Here is a 19,018-nt window from a genome sequence, read left to right as displayed (position 1 = left end):
CAAGAATGAAATGCCATACTTGATTCCACTGTGATGAAGGCAAGTCACACGAGTCCCTCCGGGCAAGGCTGCCTGTGACCAGCTCTCACAACCGGCGCACGTTTCTCACCGTGCGGCGGGCCGACCGCTGGGGTGGTGTGGAAGAGCTTTGCCTCTGACTTAGAAGGAGGGAGATAAGCTGGCAAGTACTTGCGGACACCCACTAGCCCATCGCATGCCAAGGGAGATATACAGAAGAGCCATCAGGCCAGGCGCCCGCGGCTCACACCGCAATCCCAGCCTCTCCGGAGGCTGAGATCTCACCCTCCCTGGCCCGGAAAGGAGGCGCGAGAACCACACGAGCCATCCCCGACCCGGCAAGCGTCCCTCGCTATACGACACAGGCCGCGCCAAGCTGGGGAAGTGGGAAATCAGACTGTCTCCAATAAAGAATATAATACATCCAACAGCAGAGCAAAGAATAGACTTCATAGAATAATAAAGCTACAGCATAGATAGGCAGCAGTGACCATGCGTATCGGCAATTAACCAGGACAGGGAAAATAACCCAGCGATTATCTGGCAAGTACTTCAGTGTGCGCTACAGCTCAGAAACGAACAAGCTTTTGAGACAAATGAAAAATGAATTTAAAAGGGCACATTAGTTCTTAGACGTTTTCTCCCTGGAGTCCTCAACAAGGAAAGTCTTGATGAAGAATTTCTTTAAATTCTTGAAAGAAGCCAGGCAAGGAGGGGCACGTGTGTCAACCCCAGCTGCCCGGCATGTGGACTCTTAAGTTCAAGGCTAATCCAAGGAGAATGTTAGCAGTGAGGCTTAGTTTCAAAACGAACACACAAGTTCCAAAGGGCTGATGACATGGTCCAAGTAGTAGCACTCCTTGCTTAGAATACACAAGGTCCTGGGTTCAAAACTACCCTTGCTTTTGCATGTGTGGGAGTCCCAGAGCTTGAACTAAGGGCCTGGGCACTGTCTCAGGTTTTTTGCTCCAGGCTGATGCTCAAGGCTGGAGTTACAGCTCCATTTCTAACTTTTTGGTGGTTAACTGGAGGTAAGAGACTCACAAGACTTTCCTGCCCAGACTGACTTTGAACCACGATCCTCAGATCTCAGTCTCTTGAGTCGCTAGGATTACAGGTGTGAGCCATTAGCACCTGGCTCAAAAATATCCCTACGATAGGTTGAGTGTTGGTGGTTCCTGCCTGTAATCCTAGCTGCTAAGAAGGCTGAAACTCTGAAAATGGATGTTCAAAGCCAAAGCGGGCAGAAGTCCCTAAGACTCCATCTCCAAAATAGCCAGCAAAAAGCTAGGCTGGAGTTGTGGCTCAAGTAGTAGAGAATCAGTCAAGCCAGCAAGCTGAGTAGAAAGTCCTGGAAACAACAAAAACACTTAAAACAGAGACAAAGAAAGAGCTAAAAAAAAGTCAGTCAGAAAAGAAAATTTAAAACTGTTCTATAGCAGCTGCATTCCATCATTTTTATTTCCCTTTTTGTTTTGCTTTGGCAAACATGAATTTCATTACATTCGCACATTCTTTCTAGGCTCTTTTTAACATTAGTCAGTTAACACTATCAACTGTTTACCAATGCTCTTCAAACCAGACAGTGCTCCCTAATTCAGCAAAATTTAAACATAATTGCTACAAAGTATGTTGGTAAATTGTCCTGAGTTGGTTTTCTGGAAATACAGGAACTGAGTCTTGAGATTATGTCCATTGCTTTGATTTCCTTTAAATCCCTGACCCCCTTTCACCCAGAACATTCCTCCTTCCCTCTGAATTGCATGCATTGTGAGTCCTTAACTCTGGTCTCAACCCCAGCTTCAACTCCCAACTTCCAGTAACCCAACCAGCCCAGATATCCATGCAGTGTCTGGGGATCTGTTTGCTAGTTTCTGAAAACACGTTGCATAGTAAAGAGACACATTCTTCTTCACCTCTTGGATTTTGCTGGAAACCTGTCGGTCAGTTATTCTTTCTTGGCCCTCTACTAGTTTAACTTTTGCCAAAAGTAAAACAAAAGTCAACTTACAGGTGAGTTCTATGGCTCGCCGACAGAAGGATTTCTTTGCTACATAATTCACAACTAACTCAGAATCTTCTTCAGTGAACGCGCTCCTGGGTGATGGAAAGAAAGATACGCAAGTATAAAAATAAGGCCGGGTGGGGCTGGGAATGCAGCCTAGTGGTAAAGTGCTTTACTCGTGTACATGAAGCCCTGGGTTCGATTCCTCAGCACCACATACATAGAAAAGGCCAGAAGTGGCTCTGTGGCTCACGAGGTACTAGCCTTGAGCAAAAAGAAGCCAAGGACAGTGGTTAGGCCCTGAGTTCAAGCCCCAAGACTGGCAAAAAAACAAAACAAAACAAAATAAGGCTTGGCACCAGTGACTCATGCCTGTAACCCCAGCTACTCAGGAGGCTGTGATCTAAGGATCATGGTTTAAAGCCAGCCAGGGCAGAAAAGTCCTTGAGACTCTCATCTCCAACAAACCACTCAGAAAAACGCTGGAAGCAGAGCTGTGGCTCAGGTGGTAGAGCGCTAGCCTTGAGCACAAAGAAGCTCAGGGACAGCACCCAGGCCCTGAGTTCAAGCCCCAGGACCAGCATACATACATACATACATACATACATACATACATACATACATACATACGGCTAGAGAACAATGCTGGTTTCCCAAGAATGCAACGAAGTCATCACCTTTTAAAGGGGTTCTTCTATAACAAGTATATTTCCTACTTAGGAAAAATACATTTCTTTCCTTCTATCTACTCTAGGTCACCTGGCAATACCAAATACTCAGTCCAGGTATCTCCTAGAGCGGAGCAGCTGTCAGTGAGTTCCACTTACCCTAACTACTCAGGAGTCTGAGACATGGACGATCACAGTTCAAAACCAGCTAGCCAGAAAAGCCCAGGAGACTCTTATCTCCACTTAGCCAGCCAGAAGTCAACTGGACGCGTGACTCATGTGGTAGAGTGCCAGCTGGGAGCAAGAGAACCAAAAGGCCTGGAGTTTTAGCCCTAATACCAGGACACAAACACACACACACACACACACACACACACACACACACACACACAAAAGCAGAGAATAGGGCTCAAAGTGTGGCTCAGTGATAGAGAGCTTGCCGAGCATGTTCAAAGCTCTGGGTCCCATCTCCAGCACTGCTGAAAGAACAAAAGAATGAGAGAGAGGAGGGAAGGAAGGAACAAACGAAGAAAGGAAGGGAGGGAGGGAGGGAGGGAGGGAGGAAGGGAGGGAGGGAAAGAAAGGAATGAAAGAAACAAAGAAAGGAAAAAAGAAAGAGAAGACTAAATAATATAACTGATAGGTTTCCAATGGCCAAACAATCTGAGCAACAAAGTATAAAGCAGGTATTTGTGCATATAAACATAAATACAGTTTAATAAATGAAACCAGTGAAATGAATTCAGTAACGAAAAGACAAATGTCATGTGCACTTTTCCAAATAGTTTATGTAGACACTGTGGCCACCAAAGGCCAGGGGAAGCTGAATCCTTACCTTAAAGCACATGCTGCTCATAGTGACTTGTTTCCAAAGAAAAGCATGGAAAGGGAGAAAAAAACCATTTCAGGTGGAGCAACCTAGCAAACGTGAACTCGGTCAGGTGCTGAGGGCCACCAGCAGCCAGGAGAGATCATTTTGCTCGTACGCACCTTTGGGTACGAGTAATGAAAGGACACATGAACCCCAGGGTTCTTCCTCCTAACAATCCACAACCCCAGGCTTCCCAAACCCCATCAGAGGAGCGCCCTGCAAACCGCCAGACCAGCGTCCGCCAAAACCCCCACACCTGCCCAGACCACCGGACAAGGAAGCTCTGAAAAGCTGCCAGCACCAGAGGAGCCTGAGGAGACACCAGAAGCTGAAACGCAGGATTCTGCTTGAGAACGCAGAACACAGAAATGGCTCAAATGGTGGAGTGCTAGCCTGGGGCAAGAAAGCTCAAGGACAGAGTCCAGGCCCTGAATTCAGGCCCAGTTCCAGTACACACACACACACACACACACACACACACACAGAAGATAGTATAGAGTCATCCATCCATCAGCCCCCACACCTTTCCGCTCTTATCAGCATCAGACCTTAGCACAGTGCATTTGTTACAATTAACGGAATCACTACTGATACATTGTGGTCTTTTGTTCTCATTCACTTTGGTGGTTCAGCTGGCACTGTAAGACTTGAACCATGCTTTCAGCCTGGCTTTTTGCTGGTTGTTTCCGAGAGGAGATCTTGCATACGTTCCTCCCAGGGTGGCTTCAAACCATAATCTTCCAGGTCTCAAGCTCCTGAGTAGCTAGGATTACAGGTGTGGCCCGTGGTGCTAGCTCCCCTGCAAACTTTCCTGTTTTCCCAAACTGTTTGGGCTGCGGCTGAACATTTATCACTTGAGTTTTACCAACAACCCAGCACCAATTTTGGTGGTGATTATATTGAATTCATGAGAAAACTGATCTCTTGACAATATTGAGGTTTTAATATTTAATATGTCTCTCCGTGTAGTCTTCTTTAGCACCGTCAGAATGGTTTAATCTTTTTTCCCCCCCAAAAAAATGCTTTCGAGTATCTACTGGGTTTTCTTACTATCACAGATGAGATCTCATGCTATATGTTGTGTATTTGGTTGGGCTTGTTCTTTGGGTTTGTCTTCTGACACAGAGTCTAGCTCTGAAGTCCAGGATGGCCTGGGATTCTTGGTCTGCAGCCTTAGCGCTTCTCTAGTGCTGGGATTACAGGTGTATACCACTATACGTGGCTTATCGTCAAGTACTTTAAAACTAGGATCAAAATGTTTTCATGACACCAATTGTTTTAAATGAAACATTTCTTCCTAAAGGAAAGCAGGGGGGGGGGAGTCAAGGTGTGAATTTGGAAGCAGCAACAAAAACCTTAACCATCTGGGGACAATCCTGCTGCTCTTGGCAAAGGTGTCTAAAGGCCCTGGAGCCGCCTTGGCTACGGCCCTTGCCCCTCCAGGACTGCCAGAGCCGCACCTTCTGGAAGGCCTTGTTGGGCTCACTTTCTTACTCTTCACAAGCTCTGGGTTTTAGGCGGTCTCCAGCAAACATATTTGTGGGTCATTCCATAATAATGATTGTTTCCGTCATGAATTTCCACTTGACTGTACAAATTCAATTCTTGGGGAGCGTGTGTGTGTGTGTGCATGTGTGTGCGTGCGTGTTAGTATCAGAGGTTGAGTTCAGGTTCTCCAGCTCGCCCAGCAGGCATTCCACCCCTGGACCCATGACCTCAGCTCAGCTCAGCTCTACATTGCTAATGATTCTCAAGAACACTGACATCGTTAAAGTCTTAACTACTCTTAACGGCTGCAATCCTCGATATCAGAACTGGTACGATCTTGGACACCATTCAGAGACAGCTATGACAGGCACCTGGAAGAGTAAACAGGCTTGTGCAGGAAGCAGAGCTGGCCCTGGAGGCCAGCCGTCCTAACGTCAGTGACTCTGGCTGTGGACTGCCACGGCCACACTCTTCCTCCAGAGTGGCTGGGATGACAGGTGGGAGCCGCAGAGCCCGCTCATGCTCAGCATGTCGAGCAGGGAGTTTATGCGTCTTTAAAATAGTTGCTCTTCAATTTTATATAGGAAGATAGCGTAACAATCAGCCGTTTGAGGACTGAAACAGTAAGGGCGGCGTGGTCTTCATTCTGAAGCCCATTTCAGTGCTCGTGGAAAGTTGGGGCGAAGATGATCAGAACAGGGATAATATGGTATTAACTTGGAAACTTAGATTCCTGGAGTGTAATAGAAAATCAAGACAACAATGCAAACAGATGAGGACTGACTAGGTAAAAAGGCAGCATTTTACTTTACTGGATAAAAATGGATACTTAATAAATGATCCTAGGTATATTGAAAAAAAGAAAGCAAGTTGGGGTGAGCAGCTCCGTATGCACGCAAGTACACACAGCAGAAGGACACTGGACTGGAGTTGTGACACCTGGATTCCAGCACGCTCAATTCCTACTGGAGAGGTGGGGCCGTGGAAGAGCCGCTTAGTCCCCTCCATAGCTAACCACGCTCCTGTACTCTTTCTCATTCCACACTGTGAACAGCTTGCCTCATACAAAACGCTTCCTTTTGCCCTATGGCCTTCAACTGGGCTTCACGGAGCCTCAAGGTCACTGCAGAGCAGAACTGGCAAGTTGGGGAAAGAGCAGTAACAAAGCCCTTTCTCACGGGTTGCTTCTCATGCTGGTCCTTAACTTAGTACTTTGTTAGGAAAGGAAGATGTGTAGTAAAGAAGAAAAGGAGCTCTCCTCCCTCCCTTCCTCCCTCCCTCCAACTTCAATGTTAAAATATAAAGTCTTAGCCAGGCGCTGGTGGCTCACACCTGTGATCATAGCCATCCAGGAGGCCGAGAGCTGAAGATCGCGGTTCGAAGCCAACCCAGGCAGGAAAGTCTGTGAGATTCTCATCTCCAAATAACCATTCAAAACTGGAAGTAGCACTGTGGCTTAAAGTGGTAGAGCCCTAGCCTTGAGCAAAAGAGCTCAGGAACAGCACCCAGGCCCTGAGTTCAAGTCCCGCAGATGCCAAAAAAAAAGAGTCTTCTCTACTAGAGAAATAACTGATCATGGTAGGAATGTGCCAAATGTAGGAAAAAAGAAAATAAGAAATGAAAACACAGTCATCTGGAAACGAGCGCTCTGGTGAATTTCATTCCTGTACCTTTGTCTATATGTACAGATTGAAATGACTGGTAGAGAAAGTGTTAGAAATGTCAGACTTTTCCAGAGTTTGGAATGATTCCTTTTTGTTTTTGGCACAGCGGTTTGCGCTCCGTGCAACTTCTAAGGAGAACCGGACAGCGAAGGCGTGCCGACCCTCCTGTCCCGCGGAGGCCTCCCTGCAGGGCCCCGACGCCGGCCGCCTCGTTCCCGGAGTCCGGGCGGCCGGGCCACCCCAGGAGAAGCGATCCCCCGCAGCCTCACCACCCCGGCCGTTCCCGGGCCCACCCTGTTTACCTGGAAGCTTACCCGAATTTAGTCTCCTGGACTCTCTTTCTGATGGCCAGGGAAAGATACAAGACGAAGGCGACCAGCACGATTCCACAGAGGCAGCCGAGGACAATGAGCACCGGCTCCGCGTTGCCGGGCGCCGGCGTAGACGAGGGAGCGTAGTCCACCCCACCTGGCAAAACGCAGACCAGCCCAGGTCAGACACTGCGGAGGACAGGAAGTGGCTGCCACGCGGGGCGGTGACGGGCAAGGCCGGAGCCCGAGCACGTCCGTCCCTGCATGGTGTGTGATCAGCAAATGCGGTGTACAAGCTGAGACTGCGCAACGTAAACAGCAATGCCACAAATATACACAAATGTTCATTTTTCAGTTAAAAAAAACGACGAGAAGCTCTCTTCTTCATGTTGGTTATAAATGTACAAGAAAGTAAGGTAATTAGCACAACAAGTGTTTGTTGTGTGTGTGTGTGTGTGTGTGTGTGTGTGTGTTTAAGAAAGGGTCTCACTGTGTAGCACAGACTACCCTTAAACTCTTGGGCCGTCTGAATCAACCTCCCCTGTGCAGGGATTATTATAGGAGTGCGCCACTACATCCAGCCAACCGACACACTGTAATTTAAGCCATTAGAGTAAAGCTCGGTGATTTTACTGTTGGAGGCACGGCTTGAGTAGGAGAGTACCGGCCACGAGTGAAAACGCCAAGCAAGAGCAAAAGGTCCTGATTCAGGCCCCAGTATCAGTGCACACGCCTGTGCACGCGTGCACACACACACATCCTAAACCACAAAACAGAAAAGAAAACAACAACAACAACAAAAGGCCTCAAGCAGTAGAGTGCTTACCTAATAGGTACAAGGCCTGAGTTCAAATTCCAGTGTCACCAATAATTTTTTTTTAATTAAAAAGAGTAGTTTGAACAGTGTTTGTCTTGCTGTCCCGTAAGTCAGGGCACAGGAAGAGCACAACATTTTTCTATGACTTGGAGAATTGTGGCATTCCTTCTCAAGAATGGATGGAATTTCAACGTTTTTGTCTTGTTTGGTTTTTTGTTTGGTCGTGGGACTTGAACTCTGGGCCTGGGTGCTGTCCCCGAGCTCTTCGGCTCAAGGCTAACAGTTTGTCTTGTTTGTTTTTAATGTTATATGGTATCTGAGAATTTCTTTAATGTGAAGCTGTTTCCTGCTTCAAAGTTTTCCTAAAGAGTAAGGACTCATTTTCATTACCGCACATGTGTGAACCATACCCAGGACACACACAGTTTCTGACTTTCACATCAATATGAATCAAGATATTCTGTATAATACATGTTATTTCTGCAATCCAGTGTATTTGTGTGACTTGTGTTCTTATTCAGATATGAAGGGAATTGGTACTTTGGCTTCAAGGATGAATGAGAACGAACCAGAAATGCAACTTGTGAAGGAGGAAGCTGGAGTAATTACTAAGGAACTACCCAGCAATAATGGTCTCCAACATTTCAATGCAGTAAAACTGTGCCTAATTAACAAGCAGTGGATTCTAAGAACCAGGGCACCAGAAAAGGCCTTCTAAGTCTGCATGCCAAGTTGACAGCAAAGCATCCATAATAACCTCCTTCTTAGTCTTGCAATATCCATAAGTAAATAGAAGGGATAAGGGCTATATAAACAATGGCAAACACACAGTGCATACAATATCTGGGTGCCAGTGGCTCACACTTGTAATCCTAACTACTGAAGAGATCTGAGGATGACCGTTTGAGGTAAGCTCAGGCAGGAAAGTTCGTGAGACTCTTATCTCTAACTACCAAAAAGCCAGAAATGGAACTGTGCCTCAAGTGGTGGAGCGCTAGCCTTGAGCACAAAAACTCAGGGACAGTGCCCAGACCCCTAAGTTCGGAACCAAACACACACATACACACACACACACACACACACACACACACACACGAACATACGTAAGTCTAAAAATATCTCTTTCATTTAATCTGCCATTTAGGCTGTTTTTAATAGGTCTGAGACCCTGATTCAAACTCTACACGATGGCTTTTGCTCAAAGGCTAGCGCTCTACCAACTGAGCAATGTCTCCCATCCCTACTTATGCTAATTAAAAAATGCTCATAAGAAAAATAACCACTTGGGGCTGGGGATATGGCCTAGTGGCAAGAGTGCTTGCCTCGTATACATGAGGCCCTGGGTTCGATTCCCCAGCATCACATATACAGAAAATGGCCAGAAGTGGCGCTGTGGCTCAAGTGGTAGAGTGCTAGCCTTGAGCAAGAAGAAGCCAGGGACGGTGCTCAGGCCCTGAGTCCAAGGCCCAGGACTGGCCAAAAAAAAAAAAAGAAAGAAAGAAAAATAACCACTTAAGACAAACAACTCGTTTCACTGTTGCTGTTAGGAACTCCATCAAAACAAAACAATCACTATGGATCAACTTCCCTGCTCAAATCATTTGTCTGAGACAGGATATTTTGTACATTAAAAATTCGAAGCAGAAAGTAAAAGCATAGAAAACCAGAAGCATTATCAATGCATTTAGACAGATGTCTGCTTGTAGTTTGTGGCACCTTTTTTAACCCATAGATGTCCTTTTGGTAGGCATAGCCCTGGCAAGAGCGAGGATGTGGTCAGTGTACAAAACTTTCACAAATTATTCAAGTAGAGAATTGATTCTCTCCATATGGGTCCAATTTTGCTTTTTTTTTTTTTTAAAGTCAAAGCTTTATTTTCATTCAACTTTCCTCCAGCACATTCTGTGGTATACCCAGCACCGTCCTTCCAGATGGCTGGAATAACAGCAGTATCGAGTTTCTTCTTATACTTTCCAGGTCTGCTGTGGACAGGTCTCCAGCCACAGAAACAGAAGCAGCTTGAAAAACATTAACACTATCTGATTCGAAGGCTGCTTGTTTTGCAGCGCTAGGGATAGATCCCACACTTTGTGTGTAACTCAAATTTCACTTCCAACACTTTTTTTTGTGTGTGTGTGGTACTGAGGTTGAACTCAGGGCTTCCCGTTAGCTAGGCAAGCACTGTACCACTTGAACCATGCCTCCAACACTATCACTTCATTTCTTGGCTGTTCTCTGTCTGTCTGTCTCTGTTATTTCATTGTGATACTATTCCCATAAACCCATGTAGCACACTTTTTTTTTTCCAGCCAGTCCTGGAGCTTGGAGTCAGGGCCTGAGCACTGTCCCTGGCTTCTTTTTGCTCAAGGCTAGCACTCTGCCACTTGAGCTACATACAGCGCCACTTCTGGCCGTTTTCTACATATGTGGTGCTGAGGAATTGAACCCAGGGCTTCATGTATATGAGGCAAGCACTCTTGCCACTAGGTCATATTCCTAGCCCACCATGTAACACACTTTGATCAAATTACGATACAGCTTTACTGAACTTTCGTATTTGTCCACCAGTTCCCTCTCTCAATTACCCTTGTTTGTAAAAGTTATGTGGGTTCATCACTGGAAGAGGGAGGGGGACACCATATGCTTTTGCTAGCTGTAGGAGCATGAGTTTGAATGACAAGGGCACAACAGCCAATCACCAACAGACTTTGAAAGAAACACTGTGATTGGTCAGTCAGATGCTTCACATCTGTTATGTGCATGGTGATTTGTCAACTGAAGAGTAAATGGTGAGGTTCCTGCTTTATATGCAGTTACAGATCATACATGAGGGGATTTAAGTCTTACTGTTGGGGAAGTTGTGTACTTTGAACTGTGAAAATGGATATTTATACATATTAAGGCATGTGTAAAGCAAGGTCTGCCTGTGATAGTGAAGTGCTCAAATTTTTTAGAGTTTATTGTATAGTAAGATTAAAGTTCCATGCCAGGCGCTGGTGGCTCACTTCTGTAACCCTAGTTATTCAGGAGGCTGAGATCTGAGGGTCGTGATTCAAAGTCAACTGGGACAGGAAAGTCTGCGAGACTCTTATCTCCAATTATCCACCAGAAAACCAGAAGTGGCGCTGTGGCTCACGTGGTAGAGCGCTAGCCTCCAGCCCAAGCGCTTAGGGACAGCGCCCAGGCCCTGCATTCAAGCCCCACGACTGAAGGAAGGGAGTTCTAAAGTATTAAACTCTAGAGTTTTAAAGCTGTGCCTTTTAGAAGCAGAATCCCATTGCCTGAATTTCTTCTAGGTAGACACACCTTGTGGATATCCCTCTTACCAGCAACAAATGCTTCCCAAGCACTGGCTACAGTGGTGCAATTAGTGCCAATTTGGCACTAAAAGGGACAGCCCTGTGAGAGTCACTGGGAACAGACAGACAGGAACTCAGTCATCTGCTCTTGATCTCATCTGCTACTGGGTACAAAGGGCTGACACAGACACTACCTGGCCTGTGGGTTTTATGACATGGCCTCACAGCAGGGGTCAGGGGCAAATCAGCGTCAGGACAAAGGTGGCTCCCCCGGCCCACAGGAGCAGGGCACAGCGTGGGAACCACGCGTGACGCCCCTGAGGCCCCCATCACACAAAGCCAGCATGCATGGCTGGGCATTTAGCTCAGTCAGCCCGGGGCGGTCTGCGCATGGCTTTTCTAGGGAGCATTTGATGTTCTATGCAGATCAAATGGCACAACACGTTACCCAAAGGCTGGATGAGTAAAAACAAGGCAAAGAGCGCCGCTAAAAACAGAGCAGTAGGAACATTAGCAAATAAACAATGCCAGTCATCGAGAGCTGAGGATTCGCCATCGTGCCTATTCAACTCACGCCTACTTCATTCAAATTACGGTCGAAATTGTGGTTTGGTTTTGTTGGTTGTGGGGCTTGAACTCAGTGCCTGGGGCCCTGTCCCTGAGGCCCGTGACACTGTGCCCAGGCCCCCGCCCCTGAGACGGAGTCCAGGGGACTTTTCTGCTTGGGCTGGCCTGGCCCCCAACCCTCTGGGTTTATTTTTCATGTGTTAATCAGCTGCTACTCACTGCCCAGGTTGCTCTCTGACAGTCGGTGCCCTGCCTAGACCGCCACATTCGGTCATCAGCCGGGGCGGCGCTCACCTGGTGCGGGGATGAATATCCTCACCGGCTCGCTGAAAGGCCCGGTCCCCCCTTTGGTGACGGCTGCAATCCTCACTGTGCACGTGGCGTTGTAGACTTGAACAGAGAGTTGAGCCTGGATGTCGTTCTGGCCGACTTCTTGAGAGAGCTCTTTCTGGGGACAGAGAAGAATCATCGGGTGAAATAAATGGAAATATGATGCATCAGGTCCATTGCCTACTTATCACCCTCCGTTACTCCAGAGAAAAGTCACCCTCGTTGGGGGGGGGGGAGGGGAAGGAGGGAGGGAGGGGGGATGGCCTCAGGGCTCCTTCCTCACTCAGGCCTCAGATCCTGAAGCCTTGGCAACTAGGATCCTGAAGGCACAGCAGTTACAGGGGTCAGCAAAGAAGCTTCTAGAGGTAGATTCCATATGGGATGCTTCCAGACGGCAAGGCTGAAGCCTGAGCCTCCCATTGGAGCGACTTTCCCGGTGCAAGGCTCAAAGCCCCTCTGCAGTCCCAAATCAGTGCACCTGGGTTCCGGTTCTTTGTTGGGAAAGATCCTATTAGTGAAGTGAGCAAGACCCAGAGAAACGCGGCTGCTTGCTTTCCCTCGTGTGTAATAGTACAAGCCTAGCACAGTCCTAGCGGAGGATCCCACTAGCTCAACAGCTATGCACATATGACCGTATAAGATGATGCTAAGTGAAATGAACTCCACGATATGGAAATGGGAAAGGGTTTTCTTTCTTTTTTTGAGTGAACTGTTTGCAGTTATTTCTGTTGTGTTTCTTTTTTTTCCCCTCTGGTTTATTCCCCATGGTCACTGTTTTTTATTTTGGTACCCTCTGTCTTGTATATAAATTTATCTCATTTAGAGGAGGGAAGGGGAATCACAGAAACTGTGAGACAAAGCATGAACCAATGCAACAATGATATTATGTTGGAAATGAACTTTACAACTTGGAGGGAGGGGGGAAGGTGGGAGAAAAGGAGGGAGGGCTAACACTTCAAAAAGAAATATACCCATTATCTTACTTATGTAACCCTTCTGTACATCACCTTTTTTTAAAAAATCACAAGAGGGGCTGGGAGTATGGCCTACTGGTAGAGTGCTCGCCTCGTATACATGAAGCCCTGGGTTCCATTCCCCAGCACCACATATACAGAAAATGGCCAGAAGTGGCGCTGTGGCTCAAGTGGCAGAGTGCTAGCCTTGAGCAAAAAGAAGCCAGGGACAGTGCTCAGGCCCTGAGTCCAAGCTCCAGGACTGGCAAACAAACAAACAAACAAACAAAATTACAAGAATTAATCTACATAGAGGAGAAAACTTCTTCCTCCTCCCTCTTTTCTTCTTCCTCCTTCTCTTGTGTGCGAAATACACAATTTGCTTTTCACAACATTTTGGTTTACTTTTACTTATATTTGTCTATGAAAGCCACTGATACACAGCAGTGAACCATTAAGGCAGGGAAAAATAAGGAAGTTAATGTTTATCTACAGTTCTTTTTGTTTCAAAGCCTCCATGATTACCAAGTTCTTTTGTGCATGGAATGAGTTTTAGTTGGGGCTGGCTTTTGAAATGGAAATGGGATGAATGGTAAAGGCTGAAGTGAAGACCTAGGAACATGTCTTTATGTCTGAATGCTACAAGTTTGATTTCAGAGATCACGTGAGGCACAGGTACCATGGAGTGCGGACAAACAGCAGAGGCCTACTTTCGTGATAACATTACTCCTTGCTCATTCAATCCCACACCTGTGACTTCTGCTTGGCACAGGATGGAATGAACCTGCTCAGCTAGAAGGATGGGGCCTGGGTTGGCTATCCAGAGACTGTTTCAGACTCTAAAGAGAAAGTGTTCATCCATGAAATAAATGTCCTACACAAAACGTGAGAGGTGAAATATGGACTCCCAAAGGTAGCCTTTCGTACTCCGTTGGATCCTGAGACCCTGAGATTTGTCATAGATAATAACAATTATTATTAATACTTTTTTTTGTGCTAGTCCTGAAGTGTGAACTCAGGCTGTCCCTAGGTGCTGTCCCTGAACTTTTTTGCTCAAGGTTAAAGTCCTGCCACTTGGGCCACAGCTGTACTTCTGGCTTTTTGGTGGTTAACTACAGATAAGATCTCATGGACTTCCCTGTTCCACTGGCTTTGAATCTGCATCCTCGGATCTGAGACTCCTGAGTAGCTAGGATTACAGATGTTCGCCACCAGCACCTGGCCTTTGCTAGAGATTTTTTAAAGTAAAAAAATGAAATTGAAATGAAGTTAACAATTTGGGAGGCATATCCTGGTGATAACTTTTCTGGAAATAGAGCATTTTATTTATGGCTAACACTGGTGATGAGTTAGTTGTTCTGTATTTAATTTGGGGGTAAACAGAAAATCATCAGGTGGCTAAGTCAATGGTTATAACCACTGCCTGCTATGACTCACGGCTGTCACTAGAGGTGAATCACACGCCAGTTTCACAGTTTACTGCTTAACAGCTCAAGTTCGAGATCTTCTGACAGAAGGAACACTGGACGTTCTGTATTTCCGTACTATTTTTCCCTATAAAGACTCAAATATAATACACCATTTATGAGGAAAATTATCTCAAAGCAAGAGGAAATTCAACATTGGGGGAGAATCATATGCCTAGATGAGCAGAAATCCTACCAAAACAAAAGTATCCCTTTGGAAATAAAATCGACATTGTTCCCTCAGTATCTGTGTGGGAATGGTTCTAGGACTACGCCCTTGGATACCAGAATCTGTGTATAGTAAAGTCCCGTGCATAAACGACTATGGGGTTAGGGTGTAGATCAGTGGTAATGCACATGACAGCCTAGGTAAGTTCAACCCTCAGCAACCCCCTAACACACAGACATAGTCTTTAAGTCATCTTTTGATTACTTATAATACTTAGTACAATGTAAGTAGTTGTTGTACTGTTTATAAATAACATGTTTGTTTTGTCAAATTGTTTAGTAAATAAAGAAAACAAACTGTGTATATGTGTGTGGGGTGTGTGTGTGTGTTTGTGTGTGTGTGTACATAGGCATATAGTTTCCAGGTGCTAGGGGTTCAAACCAGGGCCTTCACATGCTAAGTACATACTCTACCACTGAGTAATCCTTGAGCAAACAATTCTTTTACATGATCAGTATAAACAAAATTTTCTTTAAAATTTTTCTTCTTTTTTTTTTTTTCTTATTTGTGGTACTGGGGATTGAATCTAAGACTTCACACTTGAGCAACCCATCCAGTCATTTTGTTTGTATTTCTTTTAAATTTAATTAATTAGTTAATTAATTTTACTGATATCAATTAGTTGTACAGTGGGGGTTCGTGTGTGTGTGTGTGTGTGTGTGTGTGTATGCTGGTATAGGCGCATAAACTCAGGGCCTGGGTAGCACCTCTAAGCCTTTTCACTGAGGTTGGAGCTCCACAACTTGAGCCACAGACCCACTTCTGGATTTTTGGTGGTTAATTGGAGATGAGTCTCATTGATCTTCCTGCCTGGGTTGGCTTCAAACCATGATCCTCAGATCCCAGCCTCCTGAGTAGCTAGGATTACAGGCGTGAGCCCCCAGCACCTGATTTTGAGAATACACTTTCTCACATGTTCTACATGAGTTACTTTGCATCATCTGGCACAGTGCAAACAATCAACCAGTAGTGGTTGTTAGTTTCCTTGACTGTGTTCGACAATGTGTTGGGTTTCCTCCACTTAATATGACCCTCTTTCTTCCATACCCATTTTGCAATATTTTTCAAGTCTCAGTACATAAGAAAGAAAATTCACCAGCCCAGTTAATTAGAATTAAAAAATCAAACAATCAACAAATCATTTGATTCCTTCATGGAAAAAACCTCCATCGCAGGCTTTTCTCCTCCAGGAAAATGTATCCTCTCTCATCAATCCTTAGGTTTCAGAAGAGGCTTAGATGGCTGAGTGGCCTGTCTCAAAAGAACATTACCTATCCCTCATGCCTTCGATAACATAGAATACCCTGCTCTCCTCTGAGGGAGAGGTGAGAAAAGGAAGAGACAGTGACTGTATGTCTACAGTTTGAGGAATGGTAGGTGATGATGTATTTTTTATAGGACATTTCAAGGCCAGTAACTTGCCAGGATATGCTGTTGGTCTTCAAGAAAGGAGTTCCATATGAAATATTATATAACTTTTTTTGCTCACTGAACTTTTTTTTTTTTGTAGAAAGTCCGCTGATACTTATGGGTTTGGGGTTGAGAACTCTAGTTCCATTTATCCAAGGGCCAGTGCATTCACAGTTAGAAACTGTCCAGCCGGTTTAGATGGCATAGCTGTGCCAATCCAGTAACTCCGTACAGGAACTGAGTCCACGGAATTACAAATGCCTAGAACGCACTTAGGGCTCCAACTTCAAACGGAACCAGTTTGTACATTTTCCTTCCTTCTAGATTTTTAGCTCTATTTGGAAGGCAAGGTATATCAGGCAAAACAGGGCTGGAGATGTGGCGCAAACAGGTACCGACACAGCATGGATCAGACAATTCTTAATTTACCAGTAACACAGAGTGATATAACAAAGGCACACACCCATCTTCAGGGCCCCCGCAAAAACCACCCAAAGACCACTTCCAGGAGAGTTATGAAATTGTATACTCACGCATATACACACACTTATATTACAGCTAGAAATGAAAACTGTCCAAATTATTCAATTCCCAAGCCTTGAATAAAGAAGTAGTTGTAGTAATGTTTTCTAAAAATGGAAATGACAGTTTTTTGTGTGTGTGGGGGGGGTGTGTGTGGGAGGGGTATTGGGACTTGAACTCAGGGCCCTGGAGCTGTCCCTGTGCTTTTTCCTCCCCATTTTTTCTCTGAATGCTAGCGCTCTACCACTTGAGCCACAGCTCCACTGCTGACTTTTTGGTGGCTAACTGGAGATAAGAATCTCACCAATTTGAACCAGATCCTCAGTTCTCAGCCTCCTGAGTAGCTAGGATTACAGATAGGAGCCACCAGTGCCTGGCTCAGAAGCACAAGGCAAAGAAAGCTCTGGAAATTAAAATGACAGAGGCTGAGACAATTGCTGGCTTCACTTTGGTGGGGCTTTGGGCCTCTCTCAGGCTCTCTCAGTGTTCATATTGTCTCCATGCGCAGGTCATGAGCCGGAAGCTTTGTGGCATCGGACAACATTCCCAAAGTAACAGGAGTCAAGTGTCTTTCGTTGTCCCAACGTACCGAGTCTAGAGTGAGCACAATGCGAATGTTCTCCCCCAACCTCCTCCCCCCACCCCCAACGACTGTTTCTTGCATCTGCAAGGAGGTAGGCGACCGGCCCAAAGAGGACTCTGAAGAAAACTGTCTTTGTGACTCAATGCCGACGGCTCACATCTGCAATCCCAACTACTCGGGATGCTGAGATCTAAGAATCGAGATCTGAAGCCAGCCTGGACAGGGAAGTCCTGCACTACCTTAGGTCTCTTCCTTACCCAGGTGGAAAGAGAATCTTCTGGAAGCTGCTCATCCAACTGCATTCGGACTTCAACCCTCAGCAGCCTGCCCTGTCGGTCTTGGCTTGAGTCCCTATCATAGCAGGGGTCTTTCAGCTTCATGTGTCTCACCTAACCAGGGGACTGCCAGGACACCAGCTATTATTTAAGGGAACAGCCCTTCGATCACACAGAAATCTACACTGTAGTTGCGACTGTGAGATGAATTCTTGAATTAAAGAGGCTCTTCCTCCCTTGAGCTACTTCACATCCACACGTACCCCAGTTCTACCTAGTTCTAAGCACATTACTCCTATTCAGAACAAACCCTTTGATAATGTTTAGATACATTCTGTCTTGTGTGTGCTGCTACTGGGGCTTGAACGCAAGACCTCAAGCCCTTGTTCAGCTTTTTTTCCCCCACAGTAGGCGCTCTACCACTTGAACCATACTCCTGTTTCTGGTTTTCTGATGACTAATTTGGAGGTTCAGGTTTTTCTGACACTGTCTGCTGAACAGTGCCTTCCCTAACTCATCACAATAAGATAAAAGCTTCCGAGACAGAGTGAGATCCGGAAGGAAAGGACTGAGCATGCTCTCAGGGTTCAGACTTACCAAAGTGCCTGCATTCTGCCACATATGAGATAGCTGGTAGCCCATCAGTTCCCCATCCTGACGCTTAATTAGAGGCTTCAGCCACCTGACATCCACTGTGTTACTAGATTCATTCAGAAACATCGTGACATTTAAAGGCGCAGATGATGGAGCTACAAGAAAGAAAACATGATGAGACACGCATATAGATTCGTTCTCCTCTTGGTTTTCCAGCGTTTAGTTTTCAAATGTCCTATGAAAAATGAAACCCAAACTATAGTCAACTTCCGCCTCCTTTTCAATGAAGGACCACTGAGACAGCACAGGAGGCTTTTGTTGTTGTTTGGTTGGTTTGTTTTGTGGGTGCATGTGCCAGTCCTGGAGCTTGAACTGAGGACCTGGGCACTGACCCTGTGCTTCTTTCCTTCTCTCTCTCTCTCTTCTTTTATAGCTAGTTCAGGGTCTTGAACTCAGGGCCTGGGCACTGACCCTGAGCTTCTTTCTTTCTCTCTCTCTTTCTCTTTTCTTTTATTGCCAGTTCAGGGTCTTGAACTCAGGGCCTGGGCACTGACCCTGAGCTTCTTTTGCTCAAGGCTAGCACTCTACCACTTGAGGCACAGCGCCACTTCTGGCTTTTTCTGTTTATGTGGTGCTGAGGAATCGAACCCAGGGCTTCATGCATGCTAGGTAAGCACGCTACCACTAAGCCACATTCCCAGCCCTCTTCCCTTCTTTTTGTTCAAGCCTAGTGCTCCACCACTTGAGCCACAGCTCCACTTCTAACATCTTGTTAGTTAACTGGAGATAAAATTCTCCGGAACTTTCCTACCCAGGCTGGCTTCAAACTGCAATGCTCAGATCTCCACCTCCTGCATAGCTAGAGTTACAGGCCTGAGCCACGAGGGCCTAGCAATTTTAACAAGTAAGAAGTCCCATTGGCTACGGAGGCCTTAAGACACTGTTGTT

General features: G+C 45.9%; 1 protein-coding gene across 1 annotated transcript in view; it reads right to left on the bottom strand.

The window, feature by feature from the left end:
• The window catches only part of Mertk (MER proto-oncogene, tyrosine kinase), an 89,389-nt gene that overhangs the window by 17,636 nt on the left and 52,735 nt on the right, over positions 1–19,018 (bottom strand). The window contains exons 9-12 of the mRNA XM_048353511.1: positions 18,074–18,225; positions 12,003–12,156; positions 7,029–7,182; positions 2,030–2,115 (exon numbers count right to left, since the gene is read on the bottom strand). Coding sequence (XP_048209468.1) covers positions 2,030–2,115; positions 7,029–7,182; positions 12,003–12,156; positions 18,074–18,225 — 546 coding nt within the window. The remainder of the gene's footprint in view (positions 1–2,029; positions 2,116–7,028; positions 7,183–12,002; positions 12,157–18,073; positions 18,226–19,018) is intronic.

The sequence above is a fragment of the Perognathus longimembris genome, chromosome 8 (genome assembly GCF_023159225.1).
Source record: "Perognathus longimembris pacificus isolate PPM17 chromosome 8, ASM2315922v1, whole genome shotgun sequence".
NCBI lineage: Eukaryota > Metazoa > Chordata > Mammalia > Rodentia > Heteromyidae > Perognathus > Perognathus longimembris.
This window is presented reverse-complemented; position numbering and strand designations above follow the sequence as displayed.